Source organism: Delphinapterus leucas, chromosome 10, assembly GCF_059928025.1.
Source record: "Delphinapterus leucas isolate spDelLeu-1000000601 "Yukka" chromosome 10, BTC_Dleu_Yukka2, whole genome shotgun sequence".
Lineage (NCBI taxonomy): Eukaryota > Metazoa > Chordata > Mammalia > Artiodactyla > Monodontidae > Delphinapterus > Delphinapterus leucas.
In genome coordinates this window covers 11,950,545-11,973,568 of record NC_143138.1, presented here as the reverse complement: position 1 = coordinate 11,973,568, position 23,024 = coordinate 11,950,545, and the positions used below count along the sequence as shown (strand labels likewise).

Sequence of the window (23,024 nt, the reverse complement as noted above, 5' to 3'; positions counted from 1 at the left end):
TGAAAAATGGTGACATGTAATTGTTTTACTCCATGACAGTCAATGACTATTTGATCACAATCATTTTTATTTGTATATTAAGAGCACAGTAAAAGTTCTCCATTATTGAGAAGCAAATTGATAATGAAACAGTACTTGGCAAGTGAGCCTCTTTAGCTGTGTTATCTGTTTTATATGAAAACACTAGTATAATTTGTGCAGTTTTTCATTTTTAATAAAGTAAAGCACATGACCAAATTTCACTTTAAACCTAGAGATGAGGAGCTTTTAAAAAATTTTCTTGTTAGCTAACATTCTATTAAAGTGTTTATTCTTGTGTGCTAAAAATCTGTAGGGCAGGGCTTCCCTGGTGGCGCAGTGGTTGAGAGTCCACCTGCCGATGCAGGGGACGCAGGTTCGTGCCCCGGTCCGGGAGGGTCCCGCGTGCCGTGGAGCGGCTGGGCCCGTGAGCCATGGCCGCTGGGCCTGCGCGTCCGGAGCCTGTGCTCCTAGGCGGGAGAGACCACAGCAGTGAGAAGCCCGCGTGCCTCCCCCCAAAAAAAAAAAAAAAATCTATAGGGCAAATTGATGGTTGATAGTATATTGCAGTATATTAACTTTGGAATAACAATACATTTTTCTAAAAGTTTAGATCAATTGCCATTAGTGATTTAAAAATATTCCACGTTATGATTGACAGCATCAAAATTATTATACGTAACTTTTTTTTTAAGTTGGCCTAAATCAGCAGCAGTTTTTAATAAAACAAGTGTTTCTTTTGGCAGGACTGTTCCATATTTGCCAGAGTGCTCTGCTGGACTAGAATTACTTAGCAGGTAAGTGTTTTCATTTAAATAAAAAGGTTATACTTCTGACTATTGTCTAAAAGTATTTTATAACCTTATAGAGAGAAACCTTAAAATAACTAAATTTTACCTTAACAAGGAGATTGGAAGTTATTTACTTATTTGTGTTCCTGGAGGGGCTTTTGCATTTCACTGATTAACACAAAGGCCATTCAGACTTTGAGCATATTGATCACTGTTGTATTTGCTAATCAACAACTTTATCACGTGCATGTATTATGGTTTCTTTGTTGCAAGAAAATCAATTCTGGATTTGAGTCCCCAATAATTTTCTTTTCTTTTTTACTTTGATTCTTAATTTTTTTACCGTTTCTTCTCCAATCCATTTCTCTTGACATGCAGATTAATATTAAAATACGTGATTTTCTTAGATGACATCAAAAGCATGAGTAACAAAGGGAAAAAAAGATAAATTGGACTTTATCAAAATTAAAAATTTTTGCTCTTTAAAGAACACTATCAAAGTGAAACAACAGTCCACAGAATGGGAGAAAATATTTGCAAATTATACATCTGTTGAGGTACTTGTATCTAGAATGTATAAATAACTTTTATAACTCAACAGTAAAAACACAAATAATCCAGTGAAGAAATAGGCAAAGGATTTGAATAGACATTTCCATAAAAAAGATAGGCAAATGGCCAATAAGCACATGAAAAAATTCTCACCGTTAGTCATCAGGGAAGTGCAGACCAAAGTCACGATGAAATACCGCTTCATACCCACTAGCATGGCTATAATCAAAAAGACAATAACAAGTGTTGGCAGCGATGTGGAAAAATTGGAACCCTTATGCTCTGCTGGTGGGATTGTAAAATCACTGCCTTGAAAAATAGTTTGGTAGTTTCTCAAAAAGTTAAAAGTAGAATTACCATGTGACCTAGCAGTTTCACACCAAGAAAATTGAAAACTTATGTCCACATAAAAAATTGTACACAAATGTGCATAATAGCAGTATCATTCATAAAGCAATATTATCCATAATGGCCAAAAAGTAAAACAGCGTAGATATTCATTAGTCAATGAATGAATAACAAAATTTCATATCTCCATACAATGGAATATTATTCAGCCATGAAAAGGAATGAAGTACTGAGGTGTGCTACATCTTGGATGAATTATGCACTTTAAGATTTTTTTTTTTGATGTGGACCTTTTTTAAAGTCTTTATTGAATTTGTTACAATACTGCTTCTGTTTTATGTTTTGGTTTTTTGGCTGGGAGGCATGTGGGATCTTAGCTCCCCAACCAGGGATCGAACCCACACCTCCTGCATTGGAAGGCGAAGTCTTAACCGCTGGACCGCCAGGGAAGCCCTGAATTATGCACTTTAAAAGCATGAATTTTGGGACTTCCCTGGCAGTCCAGTGGTTAAAACTTCGAGCTTCCACTGCACGGGGCGCAGGTTTGATCCCTGGTTGGGGAACTATGGTCCCCTCATGCCACATGGTGTGGCCAAGAAAAAAAAAAAAACATGAATTTTATGGTGTATCAAACCTCAATAAAGCTGTTATAAAAATAAGTATATGGTTTGCATATATTGTTGTTGCGTATGTTGTTATATGTTGTTATATGCATATATTGTTGTTGCATATGTTGTTATATGCATTTCTGTACCTCGTAACATGGCATCTGATGGATAAGTGGGAGCCATGTGTACAGTAGAGGGTGTGCTCCTTCGCCTTATCAGCTTGTGTTAGGACACAATCACCTATACCTACATTTTGCTTTCTCTTTTCTCACTTTTTATTTGGTTTCTTTTTATGGTTGCAAAATCTGGGGATTTTTCTTTGAGTGCTTAATTTGACGTTAATTTCCTGCTTGGTTTTGTTGAGTGAGGAGCATAAGTGAACATGAAAGGAGATATAGTAAAAATTAATCAGTGGTGTACTGTTTGCTTGATATCTTTATTTTTTTAATCTAGGGATTTAGTTGAAAGAACTTCATTGGAAGATTTACTTTAGACTTGTAGACTTATGTGTATGGTAGTTTTGGGAAATGGGGTGCATTTGGGGACCTAACATGAAAAATTTGCAGCCATAGGAATGTCTGTAATGTGTCTATTCATTGCACTGAAGCACAGTCTTTTCTCTTTGGAACTAGTATTGAGTGGAGGAAAGACCATTTTAAATAGCATATACCTGAATCGTAAAATGTTTTTAATTGTTAAAAAATTGTGTAAGATACATATAGCATAAAATTTGCCATCTTAACCATTATTAGGTGTACAATTCACTACTACTGAGTACATTTGCATTGTTGTGCATCCAGTCTCCAAAACTCTTTTGATCTTGCAAATATCTGCCACTGGCAGCCATCATTCTACTTTCTCTTTCTATGAATTTGACTACTTTAGGTACCTCTTATAAGTGCCATCATACAGTATTTGGCTTTTTGTGATTAGCTTATTTCACTTAACATAATTTCAAGTTTCATCCATGTAGCTTGTTAGAATTTCTTCCTTTTTGGTCTTCCAGTTTTATTGAGATATTGGCATACAGTACTGTATAAGTTTAAGGTATTGCAACATAATGACTTGACTTACATACATCATGAGATGATTGCCACAGTAAGTTTAGTGAACATCCATATCTCATATAGGTACAAAAGAAAAGAAAAAGAAATTTTTTTCCTTGTGACGAGAACTTAGACTTTAACAACATTCATATAGAACATACAGCCGTGTTAATTATATTCATCCTGTTGTATATTACATCCCTGGTACTTATGTTACAAACTGGAAGTTTGTACCTTTTCGCTGCCTTCATTCCATTCCCCTCGCTCCACACCCCGCCCACCCACCTCTGGTAACCATATATCTGATCTCTTTTTCTATTCGTTTGTTTGCTCGCTTGTTTTTAAAGTATAATTGATCTACAAAACTATGTTAGTACCTGGTGCACCACATAGTTTTTCCATATTTCTGTACATTACAAAATGATCACCACGAATTCAAAGGAATTTCCTTCCTTTTTAAGGCTGAATAATATTCCATTGTATGAATGTACCGTATTTTGCTTATTCATTCATCCATTAATGGACATTTGGGTTGCTTCCATTTTTTGGCTATTGTAAACAATGTTGCTATGAACGTGGGTGTACAGATATCTCTTCATGACCCAGCTTTCAGTTTTTTGGCAGTATATACTGAAAAAAGGAAAGGCTGAATCGTATGGTAATTCTACTTTAATATTTTGAAGAACCCCTATACTGTTTTCCGTAGCAGCTGCACCATTTTACATTCCCCTAGCAGTGCACATTTCTCTGGTTGCCATTTCTCCACATTCTCACCAAAACTTGTTTTTTGGGGGTCTTTTGTTTGGGGCGGTTGGGTTTTTTTGCCATTCTCATTGGTATGAAGTGGTATCTCATTGTGGTTTTGATTTTCATTTCCCTAATGACTGATGATGGTGAGTTTCTCATGTGTTTATTGGCCATTTATGTATCTTCTTTAGAGAAGTATCTATTCAAGTCCTTTGCCTGTTTTTGGATAGGGTGGTTTTGTGTTGTTGAGTGTTAGGAGTTTTCTGTATATTCTGGATATTAATCCCTTATCAGGTATGTGATTTGTAAATATTTTCTCCCATTTTATTGGTTGCCTTTTTATCTGTTGATTGTGTTCTTTGATGCACAAAAGTTTCTAATTTTGATTAAGTCCAATTTGTCTGTTTTCTTTGTGGCCTGTGCGTTTGGTGTTATATCCAAGAAATCATTGTCAAATCTCATGTCGTGAAGCTTTTCCCCATGTTTTCTTCAAAGAGTTTTATAGTTTTAGTTCTTATGTTTGGATTTTTTGATCCATTTTTAGTTAATTTTTGTGTATGGTGTTAAAGTAAGAGTCCGGCGTCATTCTTTTGCATGTGGATATCCACTTTCCCAGCACCCTACCGTATTTGTTGAAAAGACTATCCTTTCCCCATTGAATGATCTTGGCACAGTTGTCGAAAATTATTTGACCGTACATGCAAGTGTTTATTTCTGGGCTCTCTATTTCATTGGCCTATATGTCTCCCTTTATACCAGTGCCACACTGTTTTGATTATTATTTGATTTTGATTATTGTAGCTTTGTAGTAAGTTTTGAAATCAAGAAGTATGAGTCTTTCAACTTTGTTCTTCTTTTCAAGATTGTTTTGGCTTTTCAGGATCCCTTGACCTTCCATATGAATTTTATGATGGACTTTTTTCTACTTCTACAAAGAATGCCATTGGGATTTTGATAGGGATTACACTGAATTTGTAGATTACTTTGGGTGCTATTGACAACATCTTAACAATATTAAGTCTTCCATTCCATGAACGTGGGACATCTTTCCAACTATTTATGTCTTTTTAAAAATTTCTTTCAGCAATATGTTGTAGTCTTCATTGTACAAGTATTCACCTCCTTGGTTAATTCCTAAAATTTTTTTGATGCTACTGTAGATGGAATTGTTTTCTTAGTTCTCTTTGTTGTCTCCTTCCTACTGCCAGCTATAGGTTCAGTTTGTTCTTTTTCTAGTTCCTTAAGTTGTGAAGTTAGATTGTTGATTTGAGATCTTTTTTCTTTTTTCTTAAGCCTGAACTTTTTCTTTGAGAGATAATTGACATATGACATTATATTAGTTTTAGCTGTATAGCATAATGACTCAATATTTGTATATATTGCAAAATAATCACCACAATAAATCTACTTAACATCCATTATCACACATAGTTTAAAAAATTTTTCTTGTGATGAGGACTTTTATGTTTTACTCTCTTAGGAACTTTCAAATATACAATCTAGTATTATTAACTGTAGTCACCGTGCTGTATGTTATGTATAACTACAAGTTTATACCTTTGACCACCTTCACCCATTTCTCTCTCACACACACACCCCCACACCCAATCCCTCACCCCCTGCCTTTGGTAACCCCCAGTTTGTTCTCTGTACCTATGAGTTCAGGTTTATTTTGTTTTCTATTTATTTATTTAAATTTTTTTTGTTGAGGTATGGTTGATTTACAATATTAATTTCAGGGGTACAACATAGTGATTCAAACTTTTTATAGATTATACTCCATTTAAAGTTATTATAAATTATTGGCTATATTCCCTGTGCTATACCCTTGTAGCTTACTTATTTCATATATAGTAGTTTGTACCTCTTAATCCCCTACCCCTTTCTTGCCCCTCCCCCTCTTCACTCTCCCCACTGGTAACCACTAATTTGTTCTGGGCATCTGTGAGTCTGTTTCTATTTTGTTATGTTCATTCATTTGTTGTATTTTTTAGATTCCATATATAAGTGATAACATACAGTATTTGTCTTTCTCTGTCTGACTTATTTCACTAAGCATAATGCCCTCCAAGTCCATCCATGTTGTTGCAGGTGGCAGAGGGGTTGCTCCCATGTCCTGGCTCTTGTGAGTAGTGCTGCTGTGAACATTGGGTGCACGTGTCTTATCAAGTTATAGTTTTGTCTGGGTGTGTGCCCACAGGCGGGATTGCTGGATCATATGGTAGTTTTATTTTTAATTTTTTGAGGAACCTCCATACTGTTTTCCATAGTGGCTGCACCAGTTTACATTCCCACCAACAGTATACTAAAGGTTCCCTTTTCTTCACATCCTCACCAACACTTATTATTTGCTGTATTTTTGAGAATAGCCATCTAACAGGGGTGAGGCGATATCTCATCGTGGTTTTGATTTGCACTTTTTGATGATTAGTGAAGTGAGCAACTTTTCATGTACCTGTTGGTTATGTGTATGTCTTTGGAAAAATATCTGTTCAGAGCCTCTACCTGTTTTTTTTTTTTTTTTTTTTTTTTTTTTTTTTTTGCGGTACGCGGGCCTCTCACTGCTGCGGCCTCTCCCGCTGCGGAGCACAGGCCCCGGACGCGCAGGCCCGGCGGCCATGGCTCACGGGCCCAGCCACTCCGCGGCATGTGGGATCCTCCAGGACCGGGGCACGAACCTGCGTCCCCCGCATCGGCAGGCGGACTCTCAACCACTGCGCCACCAGGGAAGCCCTCTACCTGTTTTTTAATCAGATTGTTTTTTGCTATTGAGTTGTATGATTTCTTTACATATTTTGGGTATTAGCTCTTTATTACATGTATGATTTGCAGGTATTTTCTCGCATTCAGTAGGTTGCCATTTCATTTTGTTGATGGTTTCCTTTGCTGTGCAGAAGCTTTTTTGTTTGATGTAGTTCTACTTGTTTGTTTTTGCTCTTTTTGCCTTTGCTTTTGGTATCAGATCCAAAAAATCATCACAAGACCGATGTCAAGGAGCTTACTGCCTATGTTTTTTCATAGGAGTTTTATGGTTTCAGGTCCTACATTCAGGTCTTTAATCCATTTTGAGTTAATTTTGGGGTGTGGTATAAGATAATTGTCCAGTTTCATTCTTTTGCATGGGGCTGTCCAGTTTTTCCTACACCATTTATTGAAGAGATTCTCCTTTCCCTATTGTATATTCTTGACTCCTTTGTTGTGAAGTAATTGAGCCATATATGCATGGGTTTATTTCTGGCTAGTTATTTTGCAAAATATCCCTCATTTTGGGTTTATCTGCTGTTTTCTCATGATTAAATTCAAGTTAGTGCTTTTATGGTGAGAATAACAGAAGAATAATGTTGTGTCCTCCAGTGCATTGTATCAGTAGGTACATGATGTTGATAGTCTCCTTACTGCTGATGTTAATATTGACCACTTGGTTAAGGAAGTGCCTGCCAGGTTTCTCCACTTTAATACTGCTTCCCCCTTTTAAATTAATAAGTATCCTGTGGGGAGATACTTAGAGACTATGAAAATATCCTGTTTCTCTTTATACTCTCACCCACTAATTTTAGCATCTATTAGAATTCTTGCCTGAAATAATTAGTATTGTGTTTACCAAATGGTGATTTTCTATCTTTCTCATTTTTTCTATCATTATTAATTGGAATTCTACTGCAAGGAAGAATTTTTCCCTTCTGCCCCATTCAACTGTTTATTTAAATCACTATGAACTCATGGCTGTTGGTTTTAGTCCATGAACTATAACCCATTTCTACCATTATTTGTTTTGTTGCTCAGGTTGTCCCAGATTTGGCAATTGGAAGCCCCTTGAAGTTGACTTCTGTGTGTTTACAATGTGTCTCCATTATTTTTTGAGCTTTCCTTTCTGACACCACAGGGTGTAACAGGTTCATTTTTAGGTAGAATTTTTTTTTATTAATTTTTATTGGAGTGCAGTTGCTTTACAATGTTGTGTTAGCTTCTACTGCACAGCAAAATGAATCAGCCATACGTATACATAGGTAGGATTTTTTTAATGTGTGGTTTGTATTTTGAATTATTTTTTGCTTTTCTTAGGTATGAAGATACGTGGGCTGCACTCCACAGAAGAGCCCAGGAATGCGCAAGTGCTGGCGAGGTAAAGAATTGGCTAATCTTATACTCACGGGGAAAATATCCTTTTGCAGTCTTAAATGCTAGTTTTTAAGAAATTAAATTTGTAGTTGTGTTAAAACGTTTTGCAGGATATCTGAAATTAAACTTAGTAGTTGATTATGAAACTCCCTAAATAAAGCACTTTTTCATAATTTCTCAGTCAAGTAATTTAGCTAGCTTAGAGAGTTTGTAACTTTTATTCTAGAGTTGCAAGTAAATATTTGGTTCATCCAGGTATGATGCTTTGAATTTGAGTCTGATACCTTTGCAGTTTATGTAAATTATGTCATTTCTTTCTACTCACTATTTAAGAATTCCTTTTTTGGGGGGCAAAAGTTTAACTTTGCTCAGTCTACTTAAAATCATTAATTTGCTTATTAGTAAATAAATATAAAAATCTCAGGAGTCAACCTCAGTTACTTAGAAGAACAACCTATTTTCTAGCTCTATAGAGTGTGTAATGAATAAAAGAGACTTGTAATTAAAATTATTTGGTATATGTACTTAAAGCTTTTTTAGCCAAGATGAAATATAGTCTGTGTTATTGATGGCAATCAAACGTTATTTCTTTCTAAAAACACTTCTGTGATTCTGACTTTTAATTAATTTAGACTGACTTCACCATTTACCTAATTAATGAAACTGTAATAGTTACATGTACAGAACATGGTAATACATATGATAACATTTAGACATTAATGTTTCTCTTAGAAATTACTGAAAAGGAAGGTTATAGGTTTCTGTTAGTAAGGCAGACTAGATACTTTGAAAAGCCCTTTAGGTGTAAAACACCTAAATGCTGGATAGATTTTTTTTTTTTAATTTTTAAATGCAGTAAGTGTACAAAAATTAAAGGAAATCCTAAAGGCAGAAAACAAAAACACCAGGGAACTGAAATGAGAGTGGTTAAAAAAATAACATGGAAGCTGGGGTCAAATAGTAAAACAAAAGCTTTAGAGATTTGGGTGACAGGAGATTTTCGTCTATGGGGAACTGAGTCTAAGACTCCTGCATAAAGCTCTTGGATGTTTGAAGTGACTACATCTCTTGGTGAAAGGGTAATCTAGGACATTTAAAAAAAGAAAGAAAAGATGAAAGAAAAGCTACTTGTTGGCAAAAGGAGACAACAAGGAAACTTGTCTTCATAACAACTTGGAATAAATATAGTCTCCATTTTGGATTTGTTTATATGGTCTTGGCCTCACATGAGTGTTGGGCTCTAGTTTATACTTCCTGCATGATCAAGGAACCACTAACTTAAGAAATGAAAGGGCTACAGGTGACTGTGTCTTTGACACTCAACAGAAACAAATACCAGTTCTTCATGGATGAAACTTGTAAACCCAGGCCCTTCAAGAGTCCCACAGATTCATCCCCTAACCACCCCCCTCCCCCCTGCCAAAGATTAGCAAACACACAAAGAAATATATTACCAAAAGTTGGAGTCACTAGAACCAAAGAGTAAGATTTAGACCTGTAAGGCACTTTAGATATTGCACTCTTGTATATAGACAATTAAATAGGAACATACAAAGTTTTTTAGAGAGATGAAAGATGGATGAAAATGAGTAAGGAATAAGAGAGTATGAAACATGACTTTAAAACATGACTTTTAAAAGTCATTGAGATTAAAAACCCAAAGGATGTGCTTAACAGCAGGTATCTGTAGCTGAAGAAAGAGTACATTGAAGTAGGAGATAAAGTCAGACATTACCCAGAATGGATTTCTGAGATATGAAAATGGAAGAAAAGAGGAGTTAATAGAAAATAGTTATAAAAGGTCTATAGGTTGAACCAAGTAAGATTACCAATATGAGGCCTTTTTGATCTGTAAAATTACAGTTTCATATAGCTCAGCTTAATATATCTAATAATCTAGAAGGAGAATGAGGGAAAGACAATTAGGAAAATGTAAATGGCTGAGAATTTTCCAGAAATGAGATCTGTAAATCCTTAGATCCAAAAAGTATTACAAGCAAGCAAGGTAAGTAATTATCCACACCTAGACATATCATGTTGAAGCTACAGAACACCAAAGGCAAAGAGAAGATCTCAAAGTAACTAAAGAGAAAAGATAGATCACTTACAAATGAATGAGTTTCCATTAGACTTCTCAAACTGTTGTCAAGAATGAGGGCAAAGTGAGACATTTTCAGATAAAAATAGTTTTCTATCAACAGTTGTCCAATAAAGGAACTTCTAAAAAATGTATTTCTGGATAAAAGAAATGATTTTGGGAGGTAAGTCTCAGGTATAGGAAGGAATAGTGAGCAAAGAAAATGGTAAACCATAGGTAAATATAAACAGTGACTATGTATTTCTATCAGTTATCTAGTTTGTGGAATTAAAAATGATAGAACAAAAATGCTAGATAAGAATAGCATGCAATCTGGAAGGCAGATTATCAGAGTTCAAGTATTTTAAAAGCCCTTGCATTATTAATGGGGAGGGTATAGATATTAATTAACCTTAGATGTAAAGTTAAATATGGAGGGCAGAATTTCAAGGGTAACCACTAAAGAACAGAAATAGTGTATATCTTTTAAACCTGTAGAAGAAACTAGAATAATGAGAATGAATTAAATAGGAAACAAAGGATCACTCTATAAGATTCAGTTCCCTAAGGGGAAAAAGTCTAAACCTGTGTGTCTAGTAAGTCTCCGTATATAAAAGACAAGTTATAAGGAAAAATGGATAAATCTATCATCAAAATGGGGGGATGTTAATACATTCCTCTTAATTGATAGGGAAAAAACCCAAATAAAATAAGTATGGATATAGGACATGCAACTAATGTGATTTACAAACTTGACCAGATAGGCAAATACAGAATCTGCCCCAACAAATACAGCATACGGATTCTTCAAAGCACACCTGGAACACATAAAAATTGACCATGTACTGGGCCGCAAAGCGGTTCTCAACAAGTTTCACGTAAATAGACAAGTTTCATGTAAATCAAGTCATACAGAATATTCTCTGATCCTGGTGCAAATGAAGCTGGAAGTCAGTATAGGTAAACAATTTTGAAAATTCCATACGTTTGCAAATTAAAAATATATATTATGCATTGGGACTTCCCTGGTGGCGCAGTGGTTGGGAATCAGCCTGCCAATGCAGGCGACATGGGTTTGAGCCCTGGGCTGGGAAGATCCCACTTGCCGCAGAACAACTAAGCCCATGTGCCATGACTACTGAGCCTGCGCCCTAGAGCCCGCGAGCCACAACTTTGAGCCCGCGTGCCACAGCTACTGAAGCCCACGTGCCTAGAGCCTGTGCTCTGCCACAAGAGAAGCCACCGCAATGAGAAGCCCGCACACCACAACAAAGGGTAGCCCCCTCTCCCCACAACTAGAGAAAGCCCATGTGCAGCAACGAAGACAACACAGCCAAAAATAAATAAATTTATTTTTTAAAAAACTATTAAAAAATATAATGCATAACTTATGGTTCAAAGAAGGAAATAATACTGAAAGTTTTTAAATAGAACTGAATTATAATTACTACACATAAATTGTATAATTTGCCAAAGACTAATTTGAGGGAAATTTTATAGGGGAAAAATTAGACTGAAAGTCAGTGTGCTAATCTAACCTAAGAATTAGAGAACAGAATAAATCATGAAGGAAGAATGAAAGAGATAATAAAGGTGAAAAAAGTAAATGAAATAGAATATAAAGAATACAATAGAAGCCAGACAAAGCCACAGTTCTTAGAAAAGACTAATAAAATTTGGTATATAGATGTCTGGTGATATGGATCAAGAAAAGAAGGATAAATAATTTTAAGAATTAAAGAATATAACTACAGCTACAGCAGAGTGAAAGATAAGAGCTTGTGAGCAACTCTATGACAAATTTGAAAGCTTGGACAAAATGGAAAAACCCTGGAAATTTTTACTAAAACCAATTTTAAAAGTGGTACAAATCCTGAATAGTCCTATAGCCACTAAAGAAACAGTATTAGTGATTAATCTTTTAACTAAGAAAGCACCAGGTCCACAAAGTTTCATAGGAGAGTTCTATCAAACTTTCAGAGAGACTACCATTTCAATGTTAGACAAACTCCTGCAGCAAGTGAAAAAAGGGGAAACTGCCCAGCTCATTTCATGAGGCTAGAATAACTGAAACTGAACCCCAACAAGGGAAGTATGAGAAGGTGAAATTGGAGCCCAGTCCCATTCATGAATACAGTTACAAAAATTACAAGCAAACTGGAGGCATTATCTCTCACTTAACTTCAGTAACCTATTTCTGGAAATCAGATGTTCTGTGCCAGCACTCTATCCAGGAACCTATTTGTCACATTCTAAATTGGAAAAGTCATAACGTGTTACACGTCCACCCAAAGCCCTCAACCAACTTTCTTAAATATATTTAAGAATATATTATAATATATATATACAACCAGCAAAACGTCTATAGATGGTAGCAGTCTGTTAGGTAGTAAAGTGCTTCAAACATAGCTTTCTGCTTACCAAACCTGTGATACACTCGTTGACAGACAGCTGCCTCGTGTGTAGTAACGTGACCTCTCAACACTCACAGTATGCAGGGCTTGCCTCTCCTTTGTAGATGGGCTCCTTGTACTGTCTTGTGATTCTCATATTCTACCAATGTTATTTGAAATTTCACTTGAGAATGTTCTCACACATTGTTATAAAATGTGTATCAAGCTTAAATGTAAAGTTTTCCCATATAACTGTTAGCCAAAACTTTGTGTATGTGTTTGTATATGTGCTTGTTCTCTGAATGTTGGATGATAAGCAAGAGGCATTCTACCTGGGAGACATCCTGCTGTATATATGGCTGTGATGGCAGACCAAATCCAGCCAGGCATAAACACCCCAGATTTATTCCAGGATTATAAAGTTGGTTTGACATTAGAAAATCTTTTGTATGCCGTTGATCACGTTAACAAATTAAAAGAGAAAAATATATAATCATCAGATGCAGAAAATACATTCAGTAAAATTATTCAGAGTAAAACGTTTTAGCAAGTTTCTAATAGAAGTTAACTTTTGTCCTAATATCTACCAAAACCTGCAGTATTTGACTTGTAGTATTTTGATCCCATGGTCAATCGTCTTGCTAAATCCTCTTATTCTAATAATTTGCGTTCAGGGATGGGAGTTGTTTTGTGTGGATGGAAGGGAAGAAGAAAAACCTACCAGTCTTTCTTCAGGTCTTTTTACAGTGGGTAGAACCTCCAATGTAATGTTCAATAAAAGTAGTTGAGGGGCTTCCCTGGTGGCGCAGTGGTTGAGAGTCCGCCTGCCGATGCAGGGGACACGGGTTCGTGCCCGCTCCTGGAAGATCCCACGTGCCGCGGAGCTGCTGGGCCCGTGAGCCGTGGCCGCTGAGCCTGCGCGTCCGGAGCCTGTGCTCCGCAACGGGAGAGGCCACAACAGTGAGAGGCCCGTGTACCGCAAAAAAAAAAAAAAAAAGTAGTTGAAGATCGTGGTTCAGATTTTGGCTCCATCAGGCTTAAATGTGAAAGGAAAAATTATGCATCTTTTAGAAAATAGTAGAAAAGCTAAGACCTCAGGGTAGAGAAAGAGTTCTTCAACAAGGCATAATAAGCACCAACCATAAATGAAAATATTGATAATTTTTATCAAATCTTCTGTTCATCAAACAACACCATGAAAAAGTTAAGCAGTTCACAAAACAGAGAATTAGTGTTCAAAACATATGAAAAACCTCTACAAACCAATAAAAAGAGAACAATAACCCATTAAAAAGTGAGCAAAAGATATGACCAGGTATTACACCGAAGAAAAAACATGAGTGACCAGTAAATGTGAAAATGTTCAAAATTGATTAGTAGTCAAGGAAATACAAATGAAAACCTCAAATTCACACTCGTTAGATTATCAAACATTTAAGAAGCCGTGAATTTTCTCTGCAGTCAGTCATTATTCACTGATGACAGTTGTCCCTTAGAAGAAACTGATGAGAACTAGGGAGTATAAATCCATTGGCACAGCCACATTAGAAAAATGAGCTTCCCTGTGAAGTGGAAATTGGAATTCCACATACCTTTCAAACAACAGTTTGGCCCCTAGGGATATTTTGTAGCATTGTGTCCCAAGCTTTCCCCTGGGGCTGCTGGTATGGCTCACATTTCAGCAGATAACATTGGCATGGTATCATCTATTCATTATGTAACAAATAGATGAGAGTACTTGAAGTCAGAGGTGGCTAGGCTGGGGGAGGTCTACTTCAGCCCTGTGGAGCCTCCCCAGGGGATGAGGAGCTCAATACTTTAGATACATCGGTAACTAATTTGTGAAAATTGCTGTGTGCGACAGGAGATTTGTACCAGAACGTTTATAGCAGGTTTTGTTGCGTCTTTAGACAGTCCCAGAGTCCACCTATAGAGTAAACTATTAGTATTCATAAAATCAAATACCACACGGCAGTGAAAAATTAGTGAACTACTGTACCTACATGTATCAGCATGGATGAATCCCACAATATTCAGTGAAGACCATATCCCATAGAGGAGCTTTTTTTTTTTTTTAATTTTATTTATTTTTAGCTGCCGTTGGGTCTTCGTTGCTGCGCGCGGGCTTTCTCTAGTTGCAGCGAGCGAGGGCTACTCTTCGTTGCGGTGTGCGGGCTTCTCGTTGCGGTGGCTTCTCTTGTTGCGGAGCATGGGCTCTAGGCGTGCGGGCTTCAATAGTTGTGGCTCGTGGGCTCAGTAGTTGTGGCTCACTCCATGGCATATGGGATCTTCCCGGAACAGGGCTCGAACCCATGTCCCCTGTATTGACACGAGGATTCTAACTGCTGTGCCACCAGGGAAGTCCTGTAGAGGAGCTTTAACAAAAATTATTATTTTTTTAATTTTAAGAAGTGTTTCATAATAAAATATATAGGAGAAAGAATTTCCTGTAAGATCTGTTGCTGAATGCTACATTTCATAGTCGAGTATTTGGTTATTTTAAGACCCATATCTGATCAAAAGTGCCTCTGTTCATTTTCAGAAATATAGTTCTCAGCTTTAAAGATGGAAATTTATTTTAAAGCTCTCTGGGGCTTCCCTGGTGGTGCAGTGGTTGAGAGTCCGCCTGCCGATGCAGGGGACACGGGTTCGTGCCCCGGTCCGGGAAGATCCCACGTGCCGCAGAGCGGCTGGGCCCGTGAGCCATGGCCGCTGAGCCTGCGCGTCCGGAGCCTGTGCTCTGCAACGGGAGAGGCCACAACAGTGAGAGGCCCACGTACCGCAAAAAAAAAAAAAAAAAACCAAAAAGCTCTCTGACGTATTGTTGAGACATATATAAATATTTAAAATGTATATCTTTAACATGCAAAGTGTTTTATCATGTGTTTGTTTTGTTAGGCCATGCTCATGTGTCTTTAGTGGCCTTTAACCAAAGAGTATCAACCTGCCAGGGCAAATATACCTAAGGACAATTCAGTTTTCTTTGACAAATTATTTTATACTCAATTACTCTAAAGCTAATTCTTACTATATAGTCTTAAAATTCAAAGCAATATCTTAGAAAACAGGTTGGTCAATGGTAACTTTGTTGTCTAGACATTTTCCACAAGTTTTTTCTTTTCTTTTCTTTTTTAACAAGTTTTTTGATTTGTTTTTCCCTCCCTTAGCAATATATAAATGAGTACATAATTGATAGTGACTTAGGGGTTAGATTCTGAGGGTACCTTTTTAAATTAGACTTCCAGTGCATTATTTGCTTATAATTTTTATTACTGTGAAATATTTGCCTTCAAATTGAACTTTTAAGATTCATGTTTTAACAATTTGGTGCGTAAGCTGCTTAAATTAGGCATGCTTCACTCTCTTTGTGTTCCAGGTTGGATCTCTTCTGCCTGTGGTGGGAAGTGAACTAAACTGGGTGTGGGAATGCCTACTTTCTGCAGTAATACATTTTGACCTTGGGCAGATAAACGGAGTCTCTCTATTTTTAGTTTCCTCACATATAAAATGGTATAACACCGCTTACACTGCTTACCGAAGTTGTTTGAAAATCACATGAAATAACATGCCCCCAAAACACAGAACTGTTTTATACAAAGTAAGGTCCTAATGTTACCCATTTACTTGTATCCCTGCTTTTTCTTTGTTCTCCTAACTTCAGTGTCCACCAGAAGGAATTTTGGAATGACTTGTAATTTGGGCAACAAACCCAAACTGTGGGTTTGTCTTGCTACTTAAACTTGATTTCCTGGTGTTAAATCTGGATTTTTTTCAGAATTGTTTACTTGGAGGAGAAAAATTGGCCTTATGGAGATAGCTCATTTCTTATTAAGTAAAGTTGAAGTACAGTTTTTCAGAACCTTTTCTTTTGCTAGCTTTTCACTTCTTCCTTTCATGTCCCCTTATACACAATCCCTAGAATATCAATTAAGGGCATGGGCTTAAGTGTCAAATTCCCTGGGATTGAATCTAGGTCTTCTGTGGCCCTTGGGAAAGTGACTCAGCTTCATTGTGCCTTGGTTTCTTCTTCTGTAAAATGGAAGTGGTAATATTGCTCTGTTTACAAGGTTGCTGTGTAGTTAAATGAGATAATATATGTAAATTGCTTAGCACAGGGCCTGGCACATAGAAATGCTCAAAATGTTTTAGTATTCTTATATTACACTTGATAATGATTTCTGAGAATCCATTCAACATCCCATTCTTTTAAATTAAAATAGTATTTTGATGTATTCTGATATATTCTTTCTGTGCACGCTTCTTATAATTCTATATACAGAATATAATTTTCAATTTTGTGGAAGACATGAACTATACTGTACTTAAGTTTTAATACTTAAGTATGTTTCACTTTACTTTTCAGTAAGAAATGGTTCATATCTAAAAATTGTTGATTCTAGATTTTTCAAATTTTTAACATAATTAGCCAGAGTAATTAAGATTTAACAAACTTTTTAAAAGATATGCCATGTACCAGGAAAAGTATCTTTCTTATCATCAGTTCAGCCCTGTGATACAGGAATTATTTTTTCTTTTTTGGAATTTAAAAACCGCAGTTAAGAAAATTTGTGAGACCTACACCAGACTAAAGCACCAAGAGTGCAGGGATCTTTTTTTCTGTTTTGTTCACCATGGTATCTCCAGTGCCTGAAACAGTGCCGGGCAAAGAGCGGGCGGTCAGTAGAAACTTGTTGGATATTACAGATGAACCCTATGGGCACGGATCCTTGTTTCAAGCCCAGTTTCCTTACTATTGCATCACAGCTGTGTCTGTTAGCAATGCTCAGTATCTTTTAAACTCCTCTTCAGGATCTTTACAAAACCGGTTGGCACGGACATTTTGAAGTATACAGAATTAATGAGACATGCACTTGGAGTAGCGCTTGGTGTCACCTCCCCAGCTCAGCTGAGGCTTGTATGAGACGTTGTGGTTACCCCTCTAATGTGGGCTGACTGACAGTGGGGAGGTGTGCGTGAAGTGGGGATAATGTGAGGAAAGAGGGCAGCTTTCTAACCTCTTTATTGTAGCTTAATTTTTTTATTTCGATGTTGTGAATTCCTAGAATATTAAAATGTGGAAGCTAAAATGATCTAGCGCCACATGCAAATAATTTTGTATCTTATTTTGATATTTTTATTCCTCTAAAAGTTCTTTCTTTAGTGAGATTCAGTAAAAATCAGTTGTATTCATGTTTCAGCTCTTAAAGAATCTTAATCTTGGGATGCGTCAATTGTCCCTTTTTTAATATAAGTTAACTGTGAACTCTGATTTTACATATAAAATTCAAATACACTTTCTTCTTTTATATAATGAATTTTGAAGTCTTTATTGTATAAAATATGGGTATCTTTCACAGTTCTTATTATTGGTGATGTTTTCAAAAGATAACCTCTCCATGCTCCTCCTAAGTCTTATTCTAGGTCCTTTCCTCTCTCACCATGTTAAAACCAAAACAAAATTGACTGGGAGAAACCGCTGTCTGTCATTGTCTTTACAGTCTTCAGGAAAACAAGTTAGAATTATTTTAGGCTAGTCTGGCATCTCACCACCCTGCTGTTGGGAACCTTTCACCTCCGAATGTCTTCTTTGTTAGTATAAATCCTTTTCCCCTTTTGCTGGAATTGATCAATTGCCTCAGTAATTCCTCCGTATACAAGTACCATTTATCTTACTTTATGCAGTGAGTGTTCCTGTTTAAATGGAAATTGAATCATAATATATTCTAAATGCATTAGGGAACTTTTCTTTTAAAAGAATTCCTTTTGTAAAACAAATAATTACCCATTCATTATGTTTTGGGTTTGTTTTTGTTTGTTTTCTTTTCGGCTGTTAGTGGTTGTTTTTTGTTTTATTTTTTCTAGATTTGAATTTTCAAATACATGGTTTACTTAAAAATAGGGTATAGTTAGAAGTGACTTCTAAGGTCACTGCTGACCTTTCTCTTTCCTGGGTTAAGATGCACTGATAAAAGCTGTAATTTGAGGTTTTCTGCACTGGATGTTACGGTGGTTGTTTTCTCAGAAAGAAAACAGCTCCAGTCTCTTTAGAGTCTCCTGTTGTCTGTACTCAGTCGGAGGGTTTTTGAAGGTAACGTGGGCTGACTCTCATTATGCTGGCTGTAATCTCTGTGCCTGCGGTCTGGTTTTACTTTAACCCGCCTCTTCCTTGTTGCAGCTGGTCGACAGCGAGGTGGTGGTGCTGTCCGCGCACTGGGAGAAGAAGCAGGCGAGCCTGGTAGAGCTACAGCAGCAGCTTCGGCAGCTTCCAGGCCTGAAGGCAGATTTAGAATCCCTGACGGCAAGTCTGAGTAAGTTCCATGTTTGCCTCTGCACATTACTTCTAGGAATGAAAATAATTTGGTGTAATGCCAAAGCTTTCTAAGACTACATTAAATTATTGCTTAACAGGATGTGGGGGGAAATAGTTCTAATTAATTTCATATTCTGATTAACTGATGATTTGACAGAAAACGATGATTTAAAGTGTAGAAGTGATTTCTAAAGTATACCACCAACTTTTTCTGCCTCATTTCTGCTCAGAAAACATAATTTTGTTGACTCTTTGAAGCGACTCAGGGTGGTCTCTGTGACTTTAGGTCTCTGTTTAAAAGTGTAAATGTAGGAAATAAAAAGGATTAGGGTGGCTTTGTTACGACTAAAGGATATACTCTGGAAGTTGTTGCTTTTAAAATTAGGTCTGCTCAGAGCTTCATGTCTTGAAATATGCTTTTTTTTCCTCTTTAAACTGATGAGAGATCAAACCCTCATTAAATTAGGTTACCTGTTTGGCTAAATTTATACCTTGTGGAAATTTATATTTTTTTGTTGTTTTCACTGGGATGAATTATGCTGATATTTATTTCTTGAGTTTATATTCAGAAAATTAACTCTTTTTTTTTTTGTGGTACGCGGGCCTCTCACTGCCGTGGCCTCTCCCGCTGCGGAGCACAGGCTCCGGACGCGCAGGCTCAGCGGCCATGGCTCACAGGCCCAGCCGCTCCGCGGCATGTGGGATCCTCCCGGACCCGGGCACGAACCCGTGTCCCCCGCATCAGCAGGCGGACTCTCAACCACTGCGCCACCAGGGAAGCCCCAGAAAATTAACTTTTATGCTTGACAGTTGCCACATCTTAAGATTATATTGTGGCTTATTATTTTCTAACCAAACTTAAGATCTTAGTGAAGAGGTAGGGATTATCTACATAGGAGTTGAATTTCTTGAGCTGATAACCTGACCCAGTCTTAATAGGTAAGGAGGTAAGGATACCCCACCATCTCTTCTGTTTTTCAGTACTGCCTTTTTGAAAGCAAAGCTGATTTACAAAGCAAGTAATTAGCAAATCATAAAACATGTGTGTGTGTGAATAAAATAGACACGAATGGTATTTGGAATGCTATTGCTGATAACAATAGCTAATGTTTATAGCACCCACTATATGTCAGAGATTGTTAGGCGCTTTACAAACATTTTCAATCCTCCCAAGATCCCTGCAGAGGTAGCTTTTATTATCGCACTTTACAGCTAAGGAAAGTTAGCCTTGGAGAGGTTGTGACTTGCTCAGGGTCACACAGTTAATAAGGTGTGAATCCAGGATCCCAGTCACGATGACGATGTACTCAGTGAGGGATGAGGCAGTTAGGGTGGCAGCTGTCAATAGGCCTCATGAACTGCATTCTTGAAACCCTGGCCTTAGTGTTCGGTTATTTCTGGAGGCAGGGTGTGGAAAAGAGATTCCGGGTCTTAGGAGGAAGGCCCTCCGCATTATTTCCCTCTTGCAAGTACAGGAATGATTCTTCTCAAGGCTTTGATAACTAACTGATGGGAAAAGCCTCCAAGATATTTGGAATATTCCTTTTAGCCACTTTCTTTTTAGCTTCTCTTCCTGTATCTCTCTGAGTCGCTTGCTTTTCATTGGTTATGTATTTCTTTGCAGAGATGTTCACCTCTGATACCATTCCCCCTTTTCTTTCCAGCTGAGAGTAAATTCTGTTTATAAATGTTATTTGTTTGATACTACTCTTCTGATTAAATGCATTTGCCACAATTCTAATTATTTTCATAGTTAATTCTGCTTAGGACATGCAGTATATATAAGTTTTTCTTAAGGGAGAATATACTGTATTTTCATTCTCAATTACGATTCTAATATCCTGAAAAAATAATACTTAGTGACATAATACCGTCTTCTTTAGAAACTGCATTTTGGCTTCTTAAATGAATGGAGCAGGCTTCCCAAATGCTCGCTTGAATTTTCTCTCTTTACTAATCTGAGAACATTGACCACTAAAGGCAAATTAAAGCTAAAGGATTCTCTGAAGTCCTATTCTAGACGGTCACTTCCAAATAATTTGATTCTTTTTTTTTTCATTGAAGTGTAGTTGACACATAATATTAGTTTCAGGTGTACAACATAGTGATTCAACATTTATATACATTATGAATTGATCACCATTGTGAGTGTAGTAACCATCTGCCACAATACAGTTATTACAGTATTATTGACTTATTCCTTTTGCTGCGCATTACATCCCCATGACTAACTTATTTTATAACTGGACATTTGTACCTCTTAATCCCCTTCACCTATTTTCATCCAGCTACCCCACTGCCCTCCCCTCTGACAACCACCAGTTTGTCCTCTGTATCTGTGAGTCTTCTTCTGTTTTGTTTATTCGTTTTGTTTTTTAGATTCCATATGTAGGTGAAATCATATGGTATTTTTCTGTCTGACTTATTTCACGTAACATAATACCCCCCCAGGTCTATCCATGTTGTTGCAAATAGCGAGATTTCGTTATTTTTTATGGCTGAGTAATACTCCATTGCGTTTATATATCATCTTTTCCCATTCATCAGTTGATGGACACTTAGGTTGCCTCCATATCTGGGCTATTTTTACTAAAGCTGCAGTGAACATGGGGGTGCATGTATCTTTCCTAACTGGCGTTTTCATTGTCTTCAGATAAACACCAAGGAGTAGAATTGCTGGATCCTATGGTAGTTCTCTTTTTAATTTTTTGAGGAATCCATACTGTTTTCCATAGTGGCTGCACCAACTTACATTCCCACCAACAGTGCACGAGGGCTCCCTTTTTTCCACATCGTCACCAACCCTCGTTAACTGTCTTTTTGGTAATAGCTATTCCGACAGGTGTGAGGTGATATTGTGGTTTGGATTCTCATTTTCCTGATGATTAGCGGTGTTGAGCATCTCTTCATGTATCTGTTGGCCATCGGTAAGGCTTCCTTGGAAAAATGTTTATTCAGGTCATCTGCCTATTTTTTAATCAGGTTGTTTTTGGTTTTGATACTGAGTTGTGTGAGGTCTTTGTATATTTTCGATATTAACCCTTTATCAGATATATCATTTGCAATATCTTCTCCCATTTAGGAGGTTGGCTTTTCGTTTTGTTGAGGGTTTCCTTTGCTGTACAAATGCTTTTTAATTTGATATAGGCCCATTTGTTTATTTTTGCTTTTGTTGCCTTTAGTCTCAGGAAAATATTTTGAAGCCAAATCTGGTAGGTTGTATAAATATATACCTATATCACTAATGTATTTTGCGAATTCATCTTAATGAGTTTATGGATCATTCTTAGGTATTCGAATCATTTGGTTTTAAATGCTTGCTCATAAACTGTGGATTCCTTTATTTTTGGGTAGCTTCCAAAGACTCCTTATCATCACCTAAATACCTTGATACAATATTACAAGGTTTAGTCAAGCAATAATAAAAAATAAAAATAACTTAGAAGAAAATGGTAACTGGCCTATATGTTAGGATTCTTTTAGCTTCTTTGAACTTTTTACCCCTTCGCTGTCAAATCTAATGCCATATCCAGTCAGTCGCTCCATTTCCCAGGCTACTTAATTCTTTTGAGTCTTGTCTGGCTCTCTAGAGGGTCTGCCCTTATTAAAGAATGGGGGATTAATATGATGTGAACGGTTTGAACCTTTGATGATGCTTTTAGCTGTGTTGTCCTATGGCTTAATAAATATGACTTCTGATTACATGCTCCCTCAGGAATTAAGTAAGAACAGATAATCCACTCATGTTTTTTTTTAATGGGGTGTGATCCATCCAGCTTACAAAAGCCTGTGTAATAGATAATTACTGGTAAGGCTTGTCATTTAAAAAAGAAATGATAAAGGTATGCTGGGAATTGGAAAATAAGGGCTGTTGGACTGAGTCTCTGATCTGGATTTGGGTCTCAATTCCACGGCTTCCTAACTGTGAGACCCCGTGCAGGTTTCATAACTTCTCTAAGCTTTAGTCGGCTCGCAGGATTGCGGGTGAGAGTACCTGCCTCGTAGGGTAGTTGGA

At 37.0% G+C, this 23,024-nt stretch overlaps 1 protein-coding gene across 3 annotated transcripts in view; it reads left to right on the top strand.

Annotated features, from left to right (window-relative positions):
- DTNBP1 (dystrobrevin binding protein 1) overlaps positions 1-23,024 on the top strand; it is a 179,559-nt gene that overhangs the window by 71,951 nt on the left and 84,584 nt on the right. For all 3 annotated transcript variants that reach the window (XM_022586716.3, XM_089918377.1, XM_022586714.3), the window contains 3 exons: positions 765-815; positions 8,173-8,233; positions 18,875-19,007. In XM_022586716.3, coding sequence (XP_022442424.3) covers positions 765-815; positions 8,173-8,233; positions 18,875-19,007 — 245 coding nt within the window. The remainder of the gene's footprint in view (positions 1-764; positions 816-8,172; positions 8,234-18,874; positions 19,008-23,024) is intronic.